The sequence below is a fragment of the Vidua chalybeata genome, chromosome 3, assembly GCF_026979565.1.
Source record: "Vidua chalybeata isolate OUT-0048 chromosome 3, bVidCha1 merged haplotype, whole genome shotgun sequence".
Classification (NCBI taxonomy): Eukaryota; Metazoa; Chordata; class Aves; order Passeriformes; family Viduidae; genus Vidua; species Vidua chalybeata.
Genome location: NC_071532.1, coordinates 61,091,742 through 61,114,376, shown reverse-complemented (window position 1 = coordinate 61,114,376; position 22,635 = coordinate 61,091,742). Strand labels below are relative to the sequence as shown.

Sequence of the window (22,635 nt, the reverse complement as noted above, 5' to 3'; positions counted from 1 at the left end):
AATATGTATTTTTAAGGCAGAGAACAGCCATTTTTCAGAATACTGTCTAGGTTTGCAAAAGTTTCCAATAGAAGGGGGTCTTTTTGGCAGGTCTGGATTACCTGATCAGAGCACAGGTGCTGGAAGATCATTCTGGTTTTTATGTAGTCGTTGTAAGCATGACATCTGAAGAGAATAATAACACTCTGTTCCTTCTGGAATTTGGGGGAAGAAATAAGACTGGCATTAAATAGGTGTATTAGATCTGGGAGCAAAATACAAATAAAATACAAATCTGAAAAAATAATGAGAAAAGTTACATGAACACAGATGAAGTGGGTATTTGAAGTAATTTTTTGGGTGTAATTTATTAATCTTTATGGTATTCATTGAAAACACATAAAATAATAATTTTCCTCTTACATAGTTTAATAAAGTATTGGACAGTTATATCAATGTGATCCTGCATCAAATTACTTCAAAAGCAGTGAAACTGATACACTTTTAGCTGATGGCATGTGAAGTGCACAAGGAATATATCTGAAGGTAAGAGTGACTGCTGAGCTGTGATTTATATGCTTCAGTATGAATGACATCCATTTTATGAATGCAATCAAAGCAGTCACAACAGACAGATGGTGTCTGGCCTGCGGAAGTCAAGTGGCTTCAGACAGGTTCTTAGAGCCTGATATACAGAGGGCTGATACACAGAATGTCCTGAAAAATGAAACTGAAGCTTAAATTGTAAACCTTTAAATCAGCAAATAGTCACAATTTCAAGTATAATTTATTATATTTTGCCCTTCTTGTTTTTTAGTGTTCTGGGCTTGGAACACAGATAGAAATAGAACTAAAAAAAACCCCAAAAGTAATGAAAATAATTGATTCTAGAGAATTCTCTCCTTTCTTAATGAAAATAAAAGCCTAATACCAAACAGAGTTTTGACTAGTGTTTATTACTGTAATTAAATTATTGTCATTACATCAGTAGCAACATCCACAAGGCAAAAGTTTCTTGTTAAAATTGCCATTTCCCCCTTCTTTTTCAAGCAAGAGGCTTTCTTAAGTTCCACACAAGAGAAGAGAACATAAAATTTGCTCCTCAGTATTATCTCTTTTCCTGTTTCTTTACAAAAGTATTCAACCACACCTGAATTATCCAACAGAAAGAATATACAAATGTAACAGGAGAGTCAGTCTGTATACCCTAATCACTATGATCAAGCCTATCAACTACACTATAGAAGAGTTTACATTTGCTGAATTGTTATGTTCTGTTTTAGAGGTATCTTTTCATCACCAAACAAAACATCAAAAGATTTTAGGCTTTGACATCCATATCCAGGATATGTTTCAAAGTCTTTAATCAACCACTGAACCTGGATTACCACCAGAAAGTATTAAACAGTCTCTACCTGAATAGAGAAGAAACTGATGGACCTCTGGCTTAGCAAGAATTTATAAAATGTGATTATTAATTTCAACATATTCGCTAAATTGAATTCTTCAGAATTTTTGGAGAGAAGATTGACTTTAAAATTGTGAGTTGATGAAAAGCTGATGAATAATTTGACTGAAGATAATGTCAAAATCCAGAAACAAAACAGTTAAACTAATAGTTATGAAGTTCAGACTGGGAGAACAAATTTAACAAGTTAGGATGTGCTAACAAAAGTTTTGGGACAGAAAGGAAACATGGCTTTTTAATTTCATTTCCAAATATTACCCTTATTTCAACTTCCAGTGCACCAGAGCAATGGATAAAATTAGTCTTTAAATTCATCTCTTTCCTTACAGAAACAGAGAGCTAAATGTTTACTGGTTTGCGGTTCAGCAGTGATGGCCCCAAACTTGGCCCCTTTTTAGCCACTGAAATGTATGGAAGTGTTTTCAAGAAACCCACACGATCTGGAAACAAAAGTGATAATGTCACTGAAATCGCCTGTGTTAAAAAAATAAAATAAATAAAAAGGAACATGAAAAGACTGTTTTCCTGAAGAAGTCAGACCTAGACAGTACTATTTTAATTGCTGAAATGTCCTCACTCTAATCATCTGTCCCAGATGATGCCTTTAGTTCTAAAACACAGCTCAGCATTGCTGTAAACTGGGAAGATGTTGTGCTTGAGCTGAAGTTCACAAAATGAACTAACGTGTGTTTAAAAACTGCAATTGCTAAAAAGTGGAAAAATATGACATTCTTGAAACATTATTTGAAAACAAGGCAACTGCTTCTATAAAATGAATTCAAAACTCCTGCAGCTTTTGAACAGGTAAAATATGAAAATCTGCCTATAAAGCATGGAATTGCCTTTTTTATAAAGCTGCACAAACATGAAAAAATTAGCAATTTCAATAATATTTCCAAAGAATAATTTAAAATACATTTTTTGTTATTCTTTTACTTATTTAAATATTTCATAATATTATAACTGAACATTATGGATTCTATCAGAAAGAAAACAGTCATGATCAAAATCAAAAATATAATGAGACTGCAGTTTTCTGATTCATTGTAATCTAAACATTAATCCTTGTGTTAATACACACCAGATAATTGAAACAGCTGTGATTTTTAAAACAATTTATTTAGTTAATTTATAAAATTACTTTTGTCCTTTGCCATGCATAATGTACAGAACTGAAATTTTTTCTTTTTCTACAATATTTGTGTATTAAAATTAAGCTACTAAAGTCATATTTACAGAAATATTTGTTGATAAATAGCCTAAACTGTAAATTCAAGGAGAAGTCTGAAATACTGAATTTTATGTTTATTCAGTAAATCATAACCTATAATTTACATACATTTAATTTATTACACGTACATTTGACTTCTGTTATCAATTGCTTGAAGTAACTATTGTTATTTTTTAAAAACCTAAGAAGTAAGGAAATGTGGTAAATATGTAGATTTGAGCCAGCACTTTAAATTACTATTTTCTGTGGCTAAAAACAACACCCTAGTCCACTAGAAATATAAAACCATCAGAACCAACAAAACTCTAACACTTAATAGTAGATTTCATTATTCAGTCACTGCCTACATAGCAAGCACATGACTAAAAGATACAGTTACTAGTGTTGAGTCTCAGTATCTGTTGTTTTATGCAGGTCACTGCACAGTTTCAAATTTGTGTGGTGTATTTTAATAGTTTTAGACCTACAGTAGAGGCACCTTTGCAATTCTTTTACAGTTTTAAATGCTCGCCCATACCAGTTTTCCACCAACAGTGCGAGATACTACGGCCCAGTTCTCAGCCCATGTAAGGTCCAGTGGAACTACTGATCTATCCCAGCTGTAGATTTGAATCTGTTGACATGCTGAGTTATTGCTGATCCCGATGCAAGTTTCTGTGTGTATATTATGAGCATTACAGTATATGACCCTATCTAGCTCCTGAGTCAGAGCCGTTCAGTTAACCGAAAAAAACCCAAATGTTTACTTGTAGCAGTGCTGCTGAGCCATTAACTGTGACTATTATTAAACTGTACTGTACAAAAAAGTTCTGCGTGTTAGCGTGCTTATTCTTTCACAGAAAAAAATGTTAAGACCCTGACTTTAAGATCAACATAGCTGTTGAGGATTAATGGCAAGTGACAGTCAGAACCGAAAGAACAAAGCATCATTTTCAAATATCTGACAGAGTATGAAGAACTGGCAAATCTTAAATTCTCTCCTGCTGTCAGATATCATACTTCTATCTGGACTACATTTTGTGCATATTGTAAAATTAACTAAAATACTAAATCATACAGACTTAAAAACATACTTCAACAAAACTGATTCGTATCTGGGTGCTGGTATTTTGAACATATTAAGACAATATATTTATCTTATCAACATTTAAATTTGCAAGCATCCCATAGGCCAAAGAAAACAAAAAAACCCTAATAAATATGCTGAAAAACCCCATACCTCAGTATGAAATCCTGACCCCTTCTCCAACTAAGTACACACCGTCCAAATACACTGAGAATGCCAAGCTACAGGGGCCCCTCTGTGGGGAAACCCGTATTTCAGTCGGCAGCATCTGTCAGCTACAGCAGGAGTGCAGGGACAGATGCTGGAGGAAGGATGACACGTAAAGTGGTGGCCGATTTCAGAACCACTGTGTGTTTCTGTGTACATATAAGTCAATACCATACGTGTACTAAGGCAGGATTTTGTCCAGATTTACGTGTAGAACACAGCTATCACTCTAGGCTCACTTCGGTGTAAGATTATGGCACTAATTAGGCTCTTGGTCCTGCAGTCCTGCCCCATCTCCCAGCAGGGTCACACAGTCGAAGTGGGGCTTTTGCGTGCTGTACAACTCCCTCGGCTGCTGCGCCAAGGAAACACCAGGCACACCTGGGCCACGATCGCCAACTTAAAATCCGCCACCCGAGGCCGGCTGAGGCGGCGCCGTGCCGGTGCCTCTGACCCGTGTCGCGTTCCCTGCGCTTCGGGAAATTCCCTCATGTGCCAGCGGCCGCTCGATGGCTCGGGAACGGCACCCGGGGAACTGCCCGCTCCGCTTCCGATCCTTGCCACTAGAAAGGCCTGGGTGGAGGTGTGCGTAGCTCGCTACAGCCAGGCCTAAGCCAGCTCTCGGTTCGCTCACAAGGGAAGCGGACCCACACGGAGGGGCTCGCGAAGGGAACGGCCGTGGCGGTGTCCACCGGGACCCGCCTGTCCCTCGAGCACCTGCTCGGGGACAGCCTTTCCCCGCTCGTGCGCCACCTGGGCGGCGGGGCCGGTGGGACATGAGGGAACGCTCTCCCCCCAGCCTCTGGGCGGTTCGGGAAGCGCGGCTGCGGCTCCTCGGCGCGGATCCCGGGAAAGCGCCGGGGCGGGCAGCGGCGCGAGGGCGGCAGGGGCGGGGCGGGGCGGGGCGGTGCCGCGCGCGGCCGTTGGGAAGTTGCGTCACGGCGGGCGCGCGCGGCTGCGCGAGGGCGGCGGATTCGAACGGCGGAGGGAGCGAGGGCGGCGCGGGATCGGCCGGAGGAGGAGGAGGAGGAGGAGGAAGAAGGAGAGGAAGGAAGGCGGGCGGGAGGAGGATGAAGAGCACGGCGCCCCGCAGCACTTTGCGGAAAATTTTAAAGAAGCACAAGCCGCAGTTACGCCTAGCGGCGAACGCCGACCTGCTGGTGAGGAAGGAGAGGGGCGAGGGAGAGGCGAGGCTGCGGCTGGCCCGGGGGGTCCGGGAGCTCCCGCTTTAGGCCATGGCGGCAGCCGCAGCTGCGCTGGTGGCCCGGGGGCAGCGGGCCCTAAACTGGGACGTTTACTCCCTAAATGTTCTGGCCTGTGCCCCCTGGAGCGCTTTGGGTGTGACGGGATGTCCAGTTACTACTAATGGTGCTTCTGCAGGGACCCGCAGGCAGGGAGGAGGGACAGACGATTGGTCTGTGAGAAAATACGGATGAGCAGAGATTGCCGCTCTCCGTCTTGCTGATGGCTGCTGTATTGTAGCTCTTTGACAGCGACCTTGGGGATTCAGGGACGGGCTGATGCATGGCTTTGTGTCACTCCATGTACACGCTGATGTTCATAGAGTTTGGTGTAGACACACCGAGAAACAGCAGATTGGATTATCTGGCTGCTAGATGCAGGTGTTTGTGTAGATCAGTTCGGGCGTACAGGTAGTCAGTTGAGCTGTGATCGATGAGTTGCTAAGCTGCTATGGCATCTTGAGTGCTCATATGTTTTTAGAAGGCCATCTAAGTAGACTCTGCCCTAAACTGTGAGATGACAAGTCTTGTTAGTAATCCAGTAAGGTGTTGGGGTCCTGATCATGGTTTAAAAACGCCTGCCAAAAAGGTCCAAAAAGGTGCGGATAAAAGAGCCAAGTTTGCAAAAACAGGCCAATAAGGCTGAATTGCTTCTGACCTGCTCTAAGGGATTTGTGGCACAGGTAGGGTTTGTCTCACCAAGAAATTATTTGACTACAGGAAGGAAACCTGACTTCAAGAGAGCTTGTGCTAGTTGCCGTGTTGAAAAAAAATGCATGAAAAAGATACTCTTTGAAATAAGTTAGTGGACATAACTTGCTGGACTGTGATATCCTCTTGTTTACAAATGCATGTGGCTCTCAAAGCATTAAAGCATTAACACTAGTATGCGGTATCCTAGTATGGGCCCTGACTTGAATTGTAAATCCACGCGTCGTATGTATATAAAAATTGTCTTGCATCATCTTGCAAGTTGGTATCTGGATATATGAAGCTAAATGTAAACATATAAAATTAAAATATGAGATTAAAATGAATGAAAATGTCAATTACTTGAGGGTATTTAGATTTGAATGCAGACATTAAATATTTTTCTAATGGGGTGGAGCTAATAAAAATATGATCTCTTTCTGATGTTTTTGCTGCCTTTGGATTTTTTTATGGACTAAGGACCTGGCCCCTTGCTACTCATGCTCAGACCTACTCAAAGCTTACTCAGTGGAATGCAGTAGTCAACTAATCAAATGCACACAATCACACTTTTTTTTTCAATCCTTGGTAACAGTTGGTCTGTGTTTCCAGGGTAATGAAAATTTGGCTTCAAATTACTGTGCTGTCTGAACAGGGGTAAGTGGGACATCCCTCCAAATCTTGGCCTTTGGTTCCCATCTCTTCCTGGTCCTGGCACTAAAGTTCTCTGAGCTGCAAAGACAGTCAGTGAATTGAATTCACTGAAACTTATAAACAACAGCAATCAGATCCAGCTTAAAATATGGCCATGCAAATGTTCATTGCAACACAAAGGATGAGATCAGAATAAATTTTAATAAGGTGATGTAAACTTAGATTATCTCTTCTGGTGATGTCAAATTACACAACTTTTATGTTACAAGGCTTGGCTTTTTTATTTTACCTTTAAACAAGAATGCCCAGGTGTGGTGGTTGTCTATGATGTTTTCCAACTAGGCTTGTGTCTAACAGCTCTTTCACTCTTTATTTCCATGGCTAAATAATCAACACAGCTGAAATTATGCCTCTTTTAGGAAAACAAACAAAAAAAAAAGATTGGTGAGTTTATTGTGTAGTAAGACAAGTAACAAATTCTTAGTATGTTTTCTAGTGCCCATGTTACTCTCTGCAAACTCTGTAACAGAGTGATTAGATGGCATATATCAGAAATTTATATAGTAGCTGTCTTAACAAGATGGAGCCATATACTTTTTGAGCAGAGAGCATATTTCTTCTCAAGGGAAGTATGAGAAATGTGCTAGTTCAATTTCTGGGCTATCTTCCAGAATGATCCATGCTTTATGTCTGAATCTACTGCAGTATTTGCCCATTTCAATAAAGTGGTCTGCCTGCCTTAGGAGAAAATAAGATTGCTTTCTTTTTTCCCTGACCTTTAGTGATTATTACTCGATAAACCAGTGTCTTCTTACATGATTGTAACAAGTTTGAAAGTTTGTAACAAGAATTCAGAAAATTTAGTTAAATACTTGGATGAGGTTTCTTCACTTTTGATCAAGTCTCTTCTTGAAATCTGAAGCTTTGTCAGAACCTGTTTCCTAAGTGTTAACATCTATCTCTTTGTGCGATGTAGCTATCAAATTTCATTAGCCTTTCTCAGGAAGACGTTTGATTTTTTTTTTTTGTTTTCTTTCTTTTTTTTTGTTTAAGGACTATGATAATATCTTTGGATGAAGATATGCAAATAGTGTTTTAGGTTTTTTCAAGGCTATTTTTGAAAATAAGAGGTAATGATTTTAGTACTGAAGTTCAGATATTTCCCCAATGGTCAGAGAAGAAAATATGCAAGCATTGTTCTAGCTTGCAATAATAGAAGAAAAGCAGGATCTCAGGTGCTTCTTTTATGCTGGAACAGCACATGTGTGTTTCCATTGCAGGAAAAGCTTAAAGTATTGCACTGAATGGTCTTTTTTTAATTGGTTATCACCATAGAATAATTAATAAGTGTACATTGAAGGTGAAATATCAGTCTAAAGAATTGTTTTGAAGTTATGGCAGTAAAACAAAATTACAGTGATTGTCCATGCAATTCCCGAGTTCTGTTGAACAGGTGTATGGATGTTGCTGTGTAAACAGTGCTGTGAATTTTTTACATCAGTTCTTAAAATTTTGCAGCCTTTCTTTTCTGGAAAGTAAACATTCAGTTTTGTAAGGTGATTTTCATGACTAGTTAGTTTAAAACTGTTTTTAAATTTTATGCAGAAGGACAATAATTTAATATGTAGTAAAGCAATGTCCTTAAACAAATATAGTATTGCTTAGTTACTTGCCAGTAACTGTCCTAGTCATGGTATTCAGTCATTCTGCCTTTCACTAGCCTTTCTCAATTGCCTTGAATAACCTGGAATATTTATTCACCTGTGTGCTCTGTTGTGGAATGTTCTGATTTTAGTTATGTAACTGTTTAAATCTATTGGAATACAGGGGAAGCTTCTCCACATGCAGCAATTCACTTTGAAAATAGGAAAATAAAGATACAGTGATTCTGAGAGAAGATGCAGTTTTATAAGGCAATTTTAAAATTAACACTTTTGCCTTTAGGTATCTCAGAAGAAGGTCATGCAAGTATGGAAGCTTTTGTTCCATCTCTCACTTCTCCTTCAGGTTGTTTCCAGAAATCTAATCTCCATGTTGATACGTTTAATAGTGAGAATTCTGTTGTTGATCATTATTTTAGTGCCACTGCTTGATTCTGCTGGAGATAATTTCAGTGTGAATAATTAAAGACTGGTTCTAAAACGGCTTTTATATTTTGTGAAATAAATCTGCAAGCACATGTGCTTTTTGTGTAGTAGATGCTTTCAAATGATGTTAAATATTATGTAAATCTTTCTATTGCACTCTGGCTTCATTTAGTTGAGGATGTTTAAAAAAAACCCACCTAAACTGCTTGTCATATGAACAGAGGTCTTGTGACAGGAGCATATAACAGATTCTTCGTGCTGCAAATCCACTGCCAAAGTATTTTCTTTTAAACTCTTAATTTGTAACTTTCCATATTACATTTTTCCAGGCTTTGCAGATAAGTATGGCAGAATAAATGCATCACCTTATTCATACAAATAAAATTTTCATGTGTTTCAGTAATATTTTTCCAAGCTCTTGATTGAAAATGTCTATTTGTACACTTTATGTAGCAGAGGTAATGTTGTTTGAAAGTTTAATTTATAAAAGGTGCAATTATCAATTTTTCAGGTTGAGTTATTAAAATAGTTGACATAATGCCTGTATAATGCAAGAAGTTTGTCTTGTCGGTTAATTACCACACAAATGTGCTATTGGCTGGCAGTTTTAGTCCAAGCTGGAGCAGTTCCTTCCTTGCCTGCTACAATTTTTTCCTGCTTCTGTATTAGCAGACCAGCATTCCATACGGAAAGGAATACTGCCTGACCAGTTCTTTTAATGTAAAAAAGCTAAGTGATGAGCTGGGAAAAAATGGATGCAACCTCCTGACACTGGAGAATTCCAACTTCTGGAGAAATTAATGTCAATGTCGCTTTACACTGGAAAGGGGCAGAAGTCCTTGAACTTGTCTGTAGTCCATCTGGTGATAAGGCAGGAATTTGCTGTTCATAAAAGTCTGGTGGTTGTAGTCACTGAAAACTAACTATATTTACTAGTAAGCAAAAAGACTTTTTATTGTCTGATATTTGTGTTTACATTTTATTATTAGAAACTGCAAATAAAAATCAGATTGATTCCTCTTAGATAAATTGTGGTTTGCATGATCGTTTCTAAAGCACTTTTATCATTTAAGTATACTAAATTTAAACTCTGTTTACAAGAGTCTTGCACAAAGGGAATATTTTGGAAATTTACTGCGGCTTGAACTGAGTGATAATTTTTTTTTCCTCAGAACACCTTTCAGGAATTTGGAAGCAGTATAATATGCAAATTTTCTGTTGCAAACAATGAATCTTTTAAAAAGCAAACTGTGTTTAAACAGCTTGAATAATGTTTTTTTCTTCTCTATTTTAAAGGTTCATTTGAATTTCTTATTGTTTCTCCGTCGGCTAGCAGAAGAAGCCAGGACAAATGCTTTTGAGAACAAAAGTAAAATAATAAAACCTGAGCACACCATATTTGCAGCGAAGGTATTAACACACTTCTAATATTTTTCATTTTTGTAAAATGTATTATGACAGCATATACAAAAGATTTCTGTGTTAAAGTGGATATTTGATTTATAATCCAAAACCTATAGACACTTAATATTCTTTGTTCATCACTGGCATAATTTATTGTTACCAAGGCAACAAATTAACTCTCCTTGCTCAATTAAATATAACCCAAATTTTCTTGATTATTCCCTGTTTAAAGCCATAATTTCAATATATGGCTAAGTCTGCAAAATGGTCTACCAGCAAGCCTTCATGGCCTGAAAGGCTGTCCAAAGTTGGAGGATCCTTATTTCAGCTGATACTACATCAAGGAAGCACTGTCTTAACTTCAGTGATATAAGTGAAGCTTTGTGGAACAGATGAGAAATAGTTCAGAGAGGTTCATATACCTTTCTTACATCTTCAGTTCTTACCTGCTTAGTCTGAAATAAGTTCGTAGTGGATCCTGGAAGCATTGTTTGGATACTTCTTGAACAAACAGGTACTTTGTGTGATATATTTGGCAAGGAAAGAACTAAGGGAGAATTAGACTGTGGATTGTTATATGGGTAGTTCAGCATAACAAAAATTGCTGTATGAATATCTGTGAAGAAGGAATTTGCTGCGTTGCAGAGCATGGTGAGTTTTTTGTACATGCAAAAGAAGGGAAAAGGGAAGATGTTACGCAGCTTTGTCTCTCTAGAAAGAATTAGTGTCAAAATATGACTGAAATCCTTTTTCTATTCTGTAACTCATTTCACTCCCTAGGATATGTCTGCTTTACCTTGTTGTCATGAAGGAATTCAGTCTCTTTATTTTATCTCTTTAATCGCCTTCTCCTGCTGAGCAAAATGGGAGGACAAAATTTGATGTTATCTGGTATTTTGGTCCTGTGGCTTCTGTTTATCTTCACTATTTTTTTTTCCTTCTGCTGAAAGGTTTAGTTTTATACTTTTCTATTACTGTAATTACGGAAACATATACAGGATGTGTAGAGCAGCCAAGTAAATGTTGCAGTTGGAGTCGTAAGACAATTATGGTTTCTTTTTAACTGCAATTTTAACACTTTTTGAACATTTTTGTGCTCCATTTATTTTTTTAAGGTGGGAAGAAGGGAAAAACTGCCTATATTTTAATAATTTTACTTAAATAGTCCCACTTGGACTTTGAAGTTCATTTTTCAATTTAAACTCCAAACCAAAAGATGTCCTTCCAAAGATCTGTGTGCTCTTGATATAGAAAGAAGTGAGGCATTGCAAACAAAAATTGAGCATGAGAGCTGTATTATTGCAAACCTTATTTCTTCTTTTTGTCTAGGCCTAACGGGATAAGAACTTCAAGGAATCTACTGACGGCTTGAGAGTACTATTGCCATTTCTCAGCAAAATAAGCCTTTTCAAAATGAGCCTTTTATTTCACAAATTCTTGCTTATGAATGTTCTTGCTTAAAAAAAAAAAAAACTCAAAATTTAAATCTTTCTATATACTTTTGCTTTATTTCTAATATTTTCCCTAGAATATTACACTTTGCAGCACAGCTCTTGGAAACAGATTGGCCAGATGAACCTTTGGTCTCAGTAGCCTAGTGTTTTGAATCTCTGTCTGCTGCCTGAATTGTGTTGATAAATATACTTTTTTTTTTCTTTGCAGGTTATTTTAAAGAAAAGCAGAGGCTAGAAAACAGACCACTGGAATTTTAAAACACATTTTTCAATGTTTTCTGACTAACTTGAGTTATACCGTGAGCCAGCTTTAGCACTTTTGGAACTTGTGTAGTTTTGTTGACATCTATCTCCTGACTGACTATCTTGCTGTTTCTTTAAAAAAAAAATTAAAAAAAACTTAAATTGTATATTTTCATACACTTCATGCATAATTTGAATATATGTGTGTCACTTGTCACTTAAGACTTTTGATGTACCTTATTTCATAATGATGGAGGAATGCTTGTACCATAGATACCCTTTGGGTACAATGTGACATTTAATATGAAAAGTGTGAAACTTCTTAAGGGGTACAGTTGTTAAAAAAAATAAAAACCATTACAGGTTTCACTAAATCTACTATAGATTGTGCAGTTCATAGCAGATTTACTAGGCTGAACAAAATTATGGCTTTCAAAACAATCACGGTAGAAACAAGTGTATTAAATACCTTGTCTTCAGTTTATTTATAAATGTCTTGATAATTTTGAGATTACTTTGAAAAGTAGGTTGAAAGTTCTGTGTTTTGGGGAAAGAATACATAGTTGGTATTTTAAATCATGGTTTGAACTGTTAAGCTGACCTGTTTGATGTGGTATATGAGACAACTTTGTGGTTTTTAATTCATTTGGTGTGGGCAGATACACAGGTTATGGAAAAGGAAAGATCTGGCACAGCTGATGTTTTCGAAGTTAGATCTTGTAAAAATAACAGAGACAAGTTGGCATGAGTGCCAAGCTATTTCCTTCTCTCTTTTGTGTGTCATGCTAACTTGTCAAAAGTTTGGAAATGTACATTATATAAAAATGTCTTCTTAAATTCAGATCATATTGTGTTCCTATTCTGATATTCTGAACGCTTTGCTTAATAAATATATTAATAAAGTTATGGACAAATTTTACGGTTTGAACTGATAATGCAGTTTTATGGAATATATGGTAGCTGATCCTTGATATGCACAGTGAGCTGTTCTTAAAATAAAAAATCTTTACAAGTGTTATGTATTGAGTAGTCTAATTTTGTTTGACACCTTACCAAGTATATTCTAGAAACTCAGCAAAAAGAATTGCATTTTAGAAATATTTTTGTAGTCTAAAGAAACTGTAGCAATGCCAGTACTTATAATTTCATGTCATGTCCATGTACTTTTTAAAATGCTTTAAAACCTTGGAAAAGTCATCCTCTTCCTGTGTGGAGAAAGGAAGGAAGCATTATTCTCCTGCTTTACTTGACTCACAGAGCTTAGTGCATTCAGCTTCTTGTAAGGGTTGACTAGATTATTTATTCTGCATTTTCTTCTCTTACTCCCTTGGAATCCACAAAGAAGGCCAGGAACATATACATGTAGAGGATATGTGGACGTAATAATCAGAAGTACATTCTCGGGAATAAGGAACATCTGACTAGGTATTTATATCTTTATTTGTAATTACTGTCTTTAACAATTTTATTGCAACACCAGATTTTCCTTAGAAATGTTTTCTCTTCATTTTCCCTGAAATATTTTCTTAAGTGTCTTATATAATCACATACCTCTTCCTCATTGTTTGAGTGCTATAGCTTCTTTTGGAACTTGTTTTGATATCACTTTAACTTTTTCATTTTTGATCTTTCTAGGAGAAAGGTCCATTCTGAGCTTAGTGGAATAGTCTCATGTAGTAGATTGCTTAATGATCAGCTACTATTGGGGAAGGGAGGCAAAAAAGGGTTAAAACCAACTACCAGTGTACTTTTAAAATATTTTGTACAGTGGGTTTGGTGTGTATTCATGGTTAAGAAGCTGCCTCTTTTTAATAGGAGAGGGACTTAGATAGTACATTGTGAATGTTTTGTAATAGCTGGAGCAGGCAGGTATTAAGAAGACCTGGGTAGCTTGGCAGATATTCAGATTTCTCTCCTAAATGTCAAATAAATACTGAAAATTAATGGGGCCAATGAAGTGGGCTTAAGCTTTTAAAAACGTAAAATGCTATTGTGTTTTTCTAGTATCTTCTTGAATGTTCACTGTCAAGTTAATTGTATTCCTATTTGGCAACTCTTCTGTTCTCCTTCATGTATATACCTAGGATCTCTTCTCTATACAGTATTCCTTGCTGGATTTTTGAAATTAAGACTTACAGTAGTATTGTCTAAATACCCATGAACACTTACAATTACTATAAACTTGGAGGCTATAGTGATAGTTTATTCATGTGTCATGTCTCTGTTTAATGACAAAGTATCAAATTATGTAAACTTTTTTTAAAACGAGATCTGTAATAGTAGACCTAATGAAGTTGTGTTATTTGAATTCCTGTGTTGATTCTTTGCCAGCAGGAGGAAAAAGGCAAGGGTTTTTGAGGGAAGAGTCATGGTGATGCTCAACTGTTTTTGTAAAACCTTGCGAAATTTATAGTTCTGAAACAACTGACTCAATTTTGAATTTCCTCTGGTTTTAAGTATAAGATTCAAGAGTTTTTGGAAAGAGAGTTGCTCTATCAATACAATTAAAAACTCCTCATTTCCTCAGAAAGCAGGATGGATGTCCTAAAAAATTGGAGGCACACTCAGACATCCATTTTTTTCCTATTCTTTCTTCTTTGCAACTTTCCCTATGTTCTGTTTTACATCCTACCCTACCCTTTTACTCTAACCATCAATGAAAAGGGGTAAAGTAATGAAGAAATAGAATTTGGTAAAAGTACTTCTGGTAGCCCTTATCTTGGCTTTCAGCTTTTGATGTGGCTAGTGTTAGACCCTGGACCAAGGTAGTATCATAATTGATTAAGCTGCAAAAGAAGAAGAAAAATGTTTATTGATCAGCAGATGACTGATGGAAGAGTGGTGCTGCTGCTATTTTTGTTTCACTTATGGAGTGACTGGTGAGAGCGCATCTGTTGTTTGCCAACCTGAGTGTCTTCTGGTGGGGAGTATGCCCTGTTCCAGCTCACACTCACAGCATGCATTCATGCATACTGTGCTTTGATTTTTGTAGAGCATGTAAGTTTAATATTTTCTGAGTGGTATAAATCACCCGATTATTATATTTAAAACTTGTAAAAAGTGTGGAATTAAGAATGGTATGTCAGTGAAGGTTAAGTCTATGGATCTAAGTCCTAATGGTGTCAATGAATAGATGAACTTGTATACTTTGATGGGTCAGGACCCAGTAGTCACTGTTCTATTTGAATGTAAAGTTGTATCTGTTGTTTTGAGTCAGAAAGTCAACACAGGTGCTAGAGAGGACATTCACGCTTCTGAGTTTCATTGTGGCTTTATGTGGAGAAGTGAGTGACTGCTGAAAAAGAACCTTAAGTTTCATAATGAAAATAGTTCGTATTTTCTGGTTATAGTCATAGAGTAAAAGAAAAATAAATCCAGAAATATGTATGCTGTAATAGAAAAATTCTTTTTCTAGCCATAAGGTGGGGATAGAGCAAAAATTCTCTTTTTTCCCTGTGGTAACTTTCCATTAGAGCAAGTATTTCAATTATTCCTGCTAAAAAGTATGCTATAGATTGTGACACTTTCTGATCTTTTTGAAGACTACCAAGCCTATACTGCTGACATATATGGGAAATTAATGTTTAAAAGAAAAAAATACCATTGACATCCAAAATAGGATGTTCTCCTGATTTATGCTGAGAGGGTGGAAGGTATGAAGGATCTTGAAGTTTTTTCTTAATTCAAAGCTTAATCTTTCAGTATCATGTAGTTTTCTTAATTAGAGGTCTATAGTTATTTGTACAACATAGCCTCAGTTTTAGAAATGGGTATATTCTATGTGTGGTTTTATGAAGGGAATTCTTGTACAAGCCATTACTTATTTAGCAGCCTTGATCATGAAACACAGCTTGTACTGCCTGACTTGCTGAGTTGGCATTCCATTAGTCTTTATCAGTTTAGAGCAACTAAGGGCATGTAAATCCTAAATGCATAGGGTTCTGAGGTGACTTAAGACTATGTTTTTAGAAGGTGTGACTTGCATTTCAAATAAAAATGCTGAGTACATGAAATCAAAATTCTTTTTTCCAGAGCTGTGAGGTATGTGTCAAATTCAAGTTCATTAGAATGTTTCAAAGCAAGGTGTGTAGTTGTTTTTCAGTTCCGTATATGTATTATCATATACTATGCATATGTATTGCCATATAGATTCCTTCATATATTTTAATGGTAATGTAGCTGCTGTGATAGCTTACTTGGGTATGATAAAAGAGGGTAGTAGAACAATTTTCTTACATGTTTGAGTAGCTTCAGTTCTAGGTTGAGAAGAGCTGACAGCATTTCTGTTGTGCTAAATACAGAATTGCAACTTTTTGAAGAACCTGAAGAGTCTTCCCACCTGAGAGTTCGTGGTTCTGCAGACGTAATCTGTTGGAATTCATTCATTTATTGTTTGGTGAACAATGTTGGGGGTTTGTCAGTTTCTTTGCAATCCACATTCATCAAATTTACATGGACTTTGATACATAATATTCTCCTGTGGGCTGGGTTATTAATGTTATCCTGACCAAATTGCTGAAAGATCTTTTCAGGTCATTTGATACCTATAAGATCAAGTTTCTTACTGAGAAGGTCACTTTCCTGGGGGAATGATTTCAGGGCATGGAGAACATGGTGGAGTATAGAAAAACACCTAAACACCCCTAAAGTAATTTCGGGTTTAAAAGACCACTAATGTAGACACAAACTTACTACCCGCTAATAACGTGACTGCTGCAGTTAAATAAAAGCTTTTGTTTTTGCAAATAAAAGCAAAGTTAAATAAAACCATTCCTCCATCAATGGTTTGCTCAACCTTCTGACACTAGGTCAGGCTCTACAGAAAGACTCCTATTTTGTTTCCGAAGCATTTAGGAAACACAGAAAGGGTATGTTGGCAATAGGACAGATCCTAAATCAAAATTTATAAAGGGCAAATACTTTCAGATAAATGCAGTCAGGGGTAGAGTTTGATTAGCTGGAGTTTATGTTATATGGGGCTGAAATTGGTGTAATTGTATTTGTGCTGACCTTTAAAATTGATAGCCTAATGTGAATTGTTTTCATTTGTTCAACTTTAGTAGGTAAGTACACACACAGATTATATTATATAACAAGTAGGTTTTAATGAATTGCTGCAACTTTTATGAATAAACCAGGTAAAGGAAAACATTTAAGTAAGAGGTAAGCTAGTTTTTAAAATTCTATTGCATGCCTGAAATCTTAGTACAAGCAAGCCTCTAGTTATAGCTGTTGAAGCTGTTTTTCACATAGTAAAAGCTTAAGTTACCAGTGATGGTGGGTTACATATAAATGTTTAAATTTTTTAGTTGATTTTTCTCTTCAGAAAAAATTATGTATGCTTCCAAAATTGGTCACCTGTTTAAATATTATGATTCCTGAAGATTGGCTAGAAAAGTGAGGTAAAAGACAATAATTAAAAAAAACCCCAACCAAACAATAACAACAACAACAAAAAAGAAAAAAAAAATCCTGTTTCTGTAGTTTCACCATTCATGTTTCATGTTTCATGTTGAAGTTTAACTGTGGGCTCCCACATTTTCCAGATTTCTCGGTAATGGAGGGCAGTAGCTTTCATGTAGTCTAATAACAATATTCTTCTAAAACTTTTTTCAATAAAGATAAGGGATATCTTACTAAATTGTCACCAGAATTTCATACAGTAATTAATTTTGATGATACTTTACCTGTAGCCTATTTTGGAAATTTTTCCTACAAATTCATATGGAATAAACCTTGAAAATTCAGATCAGAAGTGAACAAAATGTCATCTTCTTTTGTCGTCTGTTTTCCTTGTTACCCTTTCCATTTCTGGATAAGACTGGAGAGCCATAGTGAAGGTTTATTTTAGGGCAGCAACAACATTTAAAAGTCCAACATTTAAAAGTACTGCCAAAGGATAGATTAACTTTCAATCCTTTTTGAAGGCACATTAGTATTCACAAAATGAATGACTGTGAGTAAGGTTGGAAGGGACCACAGTGGGTCATCTGCTCCAACCTCCCTGCTCAAGCAGGGTCATCATCGAGCGCATGGCACAGGATTGTGTCTGATAATTCTTGAATGCCTTCAGTAGCGGAGACTCCACAACCTCTGGGCAACCTGTTTCTGTGCTCTGTCACCTGCAATGACCTGCACAGATATTTCTGTATATGTGTAGCATGAACACAAACATTGTGAGACTGTGAAAGTAGATCTATGCTTTAATGATAGTTCTCATTGACTGCAATTTTTGAAGCTAAGTCTCAACAAAATGGAGAGTAGCTTACTGGCTTGAGAAGCTGTTAATTTTACTGTAACTTTCTATCTGTGAACACCAAGAAATTTTGTTGTTAATGTTACTGTTCATGCCCTGTACCTTCTGTTGAACTTTTTTATTTGTTAAACATCTAGCTGACAGTGCAGCTATAGCCAAGAGTTGGAGGAATATGCAATATTAAGAACGCAAGACAAATGCAAGCACAGCAGTTTTACTTTGGTGTGTTATTTTCACAAACCTAGCATCTTTTGCAAGGTTTTTCTGGAAATAAAAAGAAAACACCTTTCCAAGTAATTTTTACTTGGGTAGAATGGATGCTTAATTACACTAAGCTTCTCCAAAACAAATGCTCATGTATTTAACTGAATTGTACCTTGGATATTTTTGCTAATGTTTTTTTTTTCTTTCTTCTTGCTTGCCCACTTACACTCAAAAAAGAGGATGGGATATGCTGCATACTCCTTTCTTCTAAGGAAGACTCTTATAATGGCACTCTTTGTTTTCCTGGTGAAGCAGGAAGCCATGCACCTTTTTAAGACTGATGTCTTAAAAATTACCAAGAAAGTATTTTGTGTCTACTACCTGTAGTATAAAACATTTGTTCTGATGTGTGAAGTGTGCCTCTGTATATACTAAATATTATGCACATAAATTTCAAATCTCTTTATAAAGCTTGCTATTTTTCAGTTCAGAAATTCTAGGTATTTTCTAGTATATAAGACCCAGATGAAGCTCAGATGTGGGGCTATTTTATTCTCTGAAGAACCCATCAATGTAAAATATCAGGCTATTCTCTTTGAGAATTGAGAGGATTTTTCATAGGTTATGTTACATTTTTGTCCATTTGGTTGTGTTTTTATTTTGTTTTGGAGTTTTTGGTTTTTTTGGGTGTTTTTTGTTTTGTTTTTTCTAACTACATGGGCTGCTGGATTAAAAGTTTTTTTTGCTAAATATTTGATATCATATTTCTTTATTCAAGCATGAAAATTTAATTATGCCTCACCTCCCAGAGGAGTCCTCCAGTTTCCATAACATTCCTAATATTCTTAATTTTGAAGACTAAGCAGAGTTTCTTCCCAGTATTTTCTGTTTCTCTTTTTCTAACCCCTCAGTTCAATGCTAAACAGAAGGAGAGGATGGTTGTGATGCTGCAGAGCATTTATACTGGAACATAAGCAAGAATGCCAACAAGTAGCAGGCTTTAAACTGAGAAAAGTGTATGTGAAGGAAATGCTCTATCTTCCTTATCAAACTTACCTGATCCTTTTGGAAGACAATTCACAAGATGAACCTTTGTTAGCAATGCTGTTGCCTTTGCTTAAAACTTCAAATAAAGCTTTTTTTTTTTTTTTCCCTCCTTATTAGCAATAAAGAAGAAAGCATCAGATCCAATGTAAACATAAGCAATTTATTATATAGTGTGTTCATTATTGATTTAAAACCAATTTGTTTAATATTGTTAATATTTTTTTTCTCTGAGGAATATATACTTTTTTGAGAAAACTTCTAAAAATTAGAAGCTGGATGTTTAAAGCTGTACCAAAAACGAGACTTTATAAATTGACACTTTTGTTAAAAGAAATAACAACATGAAGTTATGGCACAAAGGAGCAACCTACTACTAATCATAAAGAAGCACTTTTGAAATATCAGTTTTTTTCCTGTTTTCTCTTGCAAATTCCATGTAAAATGATGATGTCTGTTAAAAAGATTGTATGTAGTATTTTTAAAGCTTAGTAAGTTTAACTTTTGTCTGCATCCCTTTTGAAATGTGGACCATGTTTGAGACATAATTTGTGTAACAAAATATCTTTATTTCTGAGTTAATTTAATTTTTACATGCTTGTCTTACAGAGGAAGTCTACTTTTAATAAAAGTCATGTGTTTAGAGCCATAATTTTTGCATTCAGCATAAATTATTTTTATGTTGTTACTGTTTGATGTGAAGTCTAAGTTTTCTATGAGTAAACTTAGCAGTTACAGTATGGATTTCATCTTCCTCTATCAGTACCACCATGTTACCAATCACTGTATTGAAAATGCCTCTTTAGAAGTTAATACAACGTTTGAGCAAAGCTAAGAGTGTAGTTTCAATGCAAGATGCACTGACTATCCTTTTTTACCTGGGCTTCATATATTATCCTTGTAAACTCAAAGAAAAAGATATTTTCCTCTCTTCTTGTAGTTTCCCTTTTCAATGGAGCCTGTCACCACATGAAACACTTTCCTGACCTTTAGCATTGTCAGAACATGAAACAGAGGAGGAGGATATCCTATGGTGTATAGTACATTAAGGGGATTACCTCATCAGCATGAAAAGTCCGTAACTAATCTACACCAGAGACATGTAAGCTCTTGGAGCAGGACATTCTTGAGAGTATAAAGAAACACATCAAAACATTTTCTCTGAGACTTGTTCAGCATGTAAGTGGAGCAACCGGCATGCGAATGAATTGCAGTGTCAAATTTGTTCTCTGTTTACAGTGTTTTCTATTCATATATCTACCCAGACCCCATATTTCCAGGCTGGGGCAGGGCTGATAAAAGATAAAAAGTCTGCTTCTTTTGGAAAATTGAATTCAGGGTGAGGTTGTTCCTGGTATTTTCCTGCTAGTAAGAATCAGTGTTCTCCTTACCTTGTCAACATTGCAGGAGGTAACTGATTAAGAGGGAAGCTTTTTTTTTTTTTTCTTCAAATTTCCTAAGCTGCTTTGAAACACTGCCTTTACACTAGTTTAATGTATTATTTCTCCAGTTTTCCTGAGCTTGTATGGAGCCAGCAGAGAAATGAATGGTAATGATTCAAACTCTAGCACTAGGTAAATAAGATGCAGTTCTGCCAATCCACAATATGCAACTCTATAACTGCTGCTATGATAGATTTACTGTAGCTTACAGCATGTGTACTATCTTAATATATTCTTTCCTGTGTATTATCTTTTTTTTTCCCCTAACAAAATGATTGGTGATAAATTTGAAAAATTGACCAAAATCTATGCATAGTTTTCTAGCAATAAAGAACTCATGTAAATGAGTCAGCCTAAAATTTGATTAGCCACGCTTAAATCTTGCAAAAAAATGTGGTTTCTAAATGTTTGGATTTGGGAACCCTGTTGCAAATTTGTGCATGAATCCTTCTTTGACAGAATTCCTTAGTATTAAAAGAAAAAAGAATCCAACATTGAATCTATTGAGACTTGCCAAAAATTGTTTCAATTATTCTTATTAGGTTACAATAGACTACTATTGAAACATGCTAGAATTGTTGGCTCATCTACATTGCAATATATTCCTTGAGTTTCAGAAGAGAAAGACAACAGAAGGTATCCTAAGCAAGTAAAAAGTGGGTTTTATCCTGTTTTCATATTTTTCAATGTCAGATTATCTTTTTTGGTTTATCTGCTAAGGAATTAGATTTTGTTACCCTATAACCCTTGTGTGCTGATTGATCAAATTTTGTAGTGTCTCTGAAATTTTCATCATTAACCATTTTTTTCAATTATATTTCTTTTCAACAGCAAGTCTATCTTATTTGAAAAATTTCTTCAGCAGTACTCTAAAATGTTGTTGAGCAAATAATTCACAAAATTTTTCTTCTTTATCATGAACTGTTGATGTATAATTCAGTTTCTTTATGTATATTCACCATTCAGAATTGTTTGTGGAATATTCTGTTGAATATTCTAGGGGACCCTGCTTGAGCAGGGAGATTGGACCTCCAGTTGTCCCTTCCAACCCTACCCATTCAGTCATTCTGTGATTCTTAGTAAGTCTTGGTTTTTAGCTCAGTAAGCAGCTGTCTGTTTTCACTGATTGCAATTTGAAAGGCAAAAATCTATAATCAGCCAGTTTGCATGTTGTGTTTCTTCATCCCACTTAAACATATGTAATAATTCTTAGATGGAAGCTTGCAGAAGACAGATGTAAACATGCCTTTCAGTAAACATTTTCTGAAGTGTGCCTAAATTGCTTAAATCCATATTCCTGATGACGAACTTAATGAAATTAACTTTGGAAAAGCTGAGCTAAAATATATCTCTTCTTAAAAATCTGAATTAATGCTTGTGGAAAATATTTCACAGTAGTTGATTGGTTTTAGCTGCAGATATGTAGCTGCAGAAGTGTAGTAAATAATAGAGCCTTGATGAAGTCCAAATACTCTCTTTTTTTGTTGTTGAAGTGGAATAATGTGTTTGTACAGAACATAAGTAGTAGATGAGAGATTTGACCAAAAGCATTGGGAAAAACCCTTCCCCTTACAAAAAAAATCAGGAAGAACAGATGTAACCTCCAATATAAGCAGTTCAAAGAACTGAAGCCTTTTGGTCTGAATGAAAACCAACTACTAAAATTTTGAAGACAATGACTTCTTTACATTGCTATGTTCTCAGTTATGATTTAGAGACACAATTCATTTTCTCTGTTTACCTGCTATCTGCTCTGCAGTAGGATCCAAATCTCAATTCAACTGAGGTAAATAACAGAAGTTTTTAACACTTAAGAGATCAGCATTAAGAGAAAATGCATAATTGTGCATTTTGTTTCCAGTAATGAGAGTCATTCTTGTTATTATATTATTACATATGTTCAATCAGGATGAAGAAACTGCCTTTAAGCATTAGATTTTCTTAGGGTCTCAGCTGGGTGGGCAC

At 36.0% G+C, this 22,635-nt stretch overlaps 1 protein-coding gene across 1 annotated transcript; it reads left to right on the top strand.

The window, feature by feature from the left end:
• Positions 1-4,944: 4,944 nt before the first annotated feature.
• CENPW (centromere protein W) lies at positions 4,945-11,941 on the top strand. The gene is made up of 3 exons (XM_053938346.1): positions 4,945-5,111; positions 9,920-10,033; positions 11,690-11,941. Exons 1-3 carry the CDS (start codon positions 5,022-5,024, stop codon positions 11,714-11,716), a joined length of 231 nt encoding a protein of 76 aa, XP_053794321.1. The 5' UTR covers positions 4,945-5,021; the 3' UTR covers positions 11,717-11,941.
• The last annotated feature ends 10,694 nt before the right edge of the window (positions 11,942-22,635 follow it).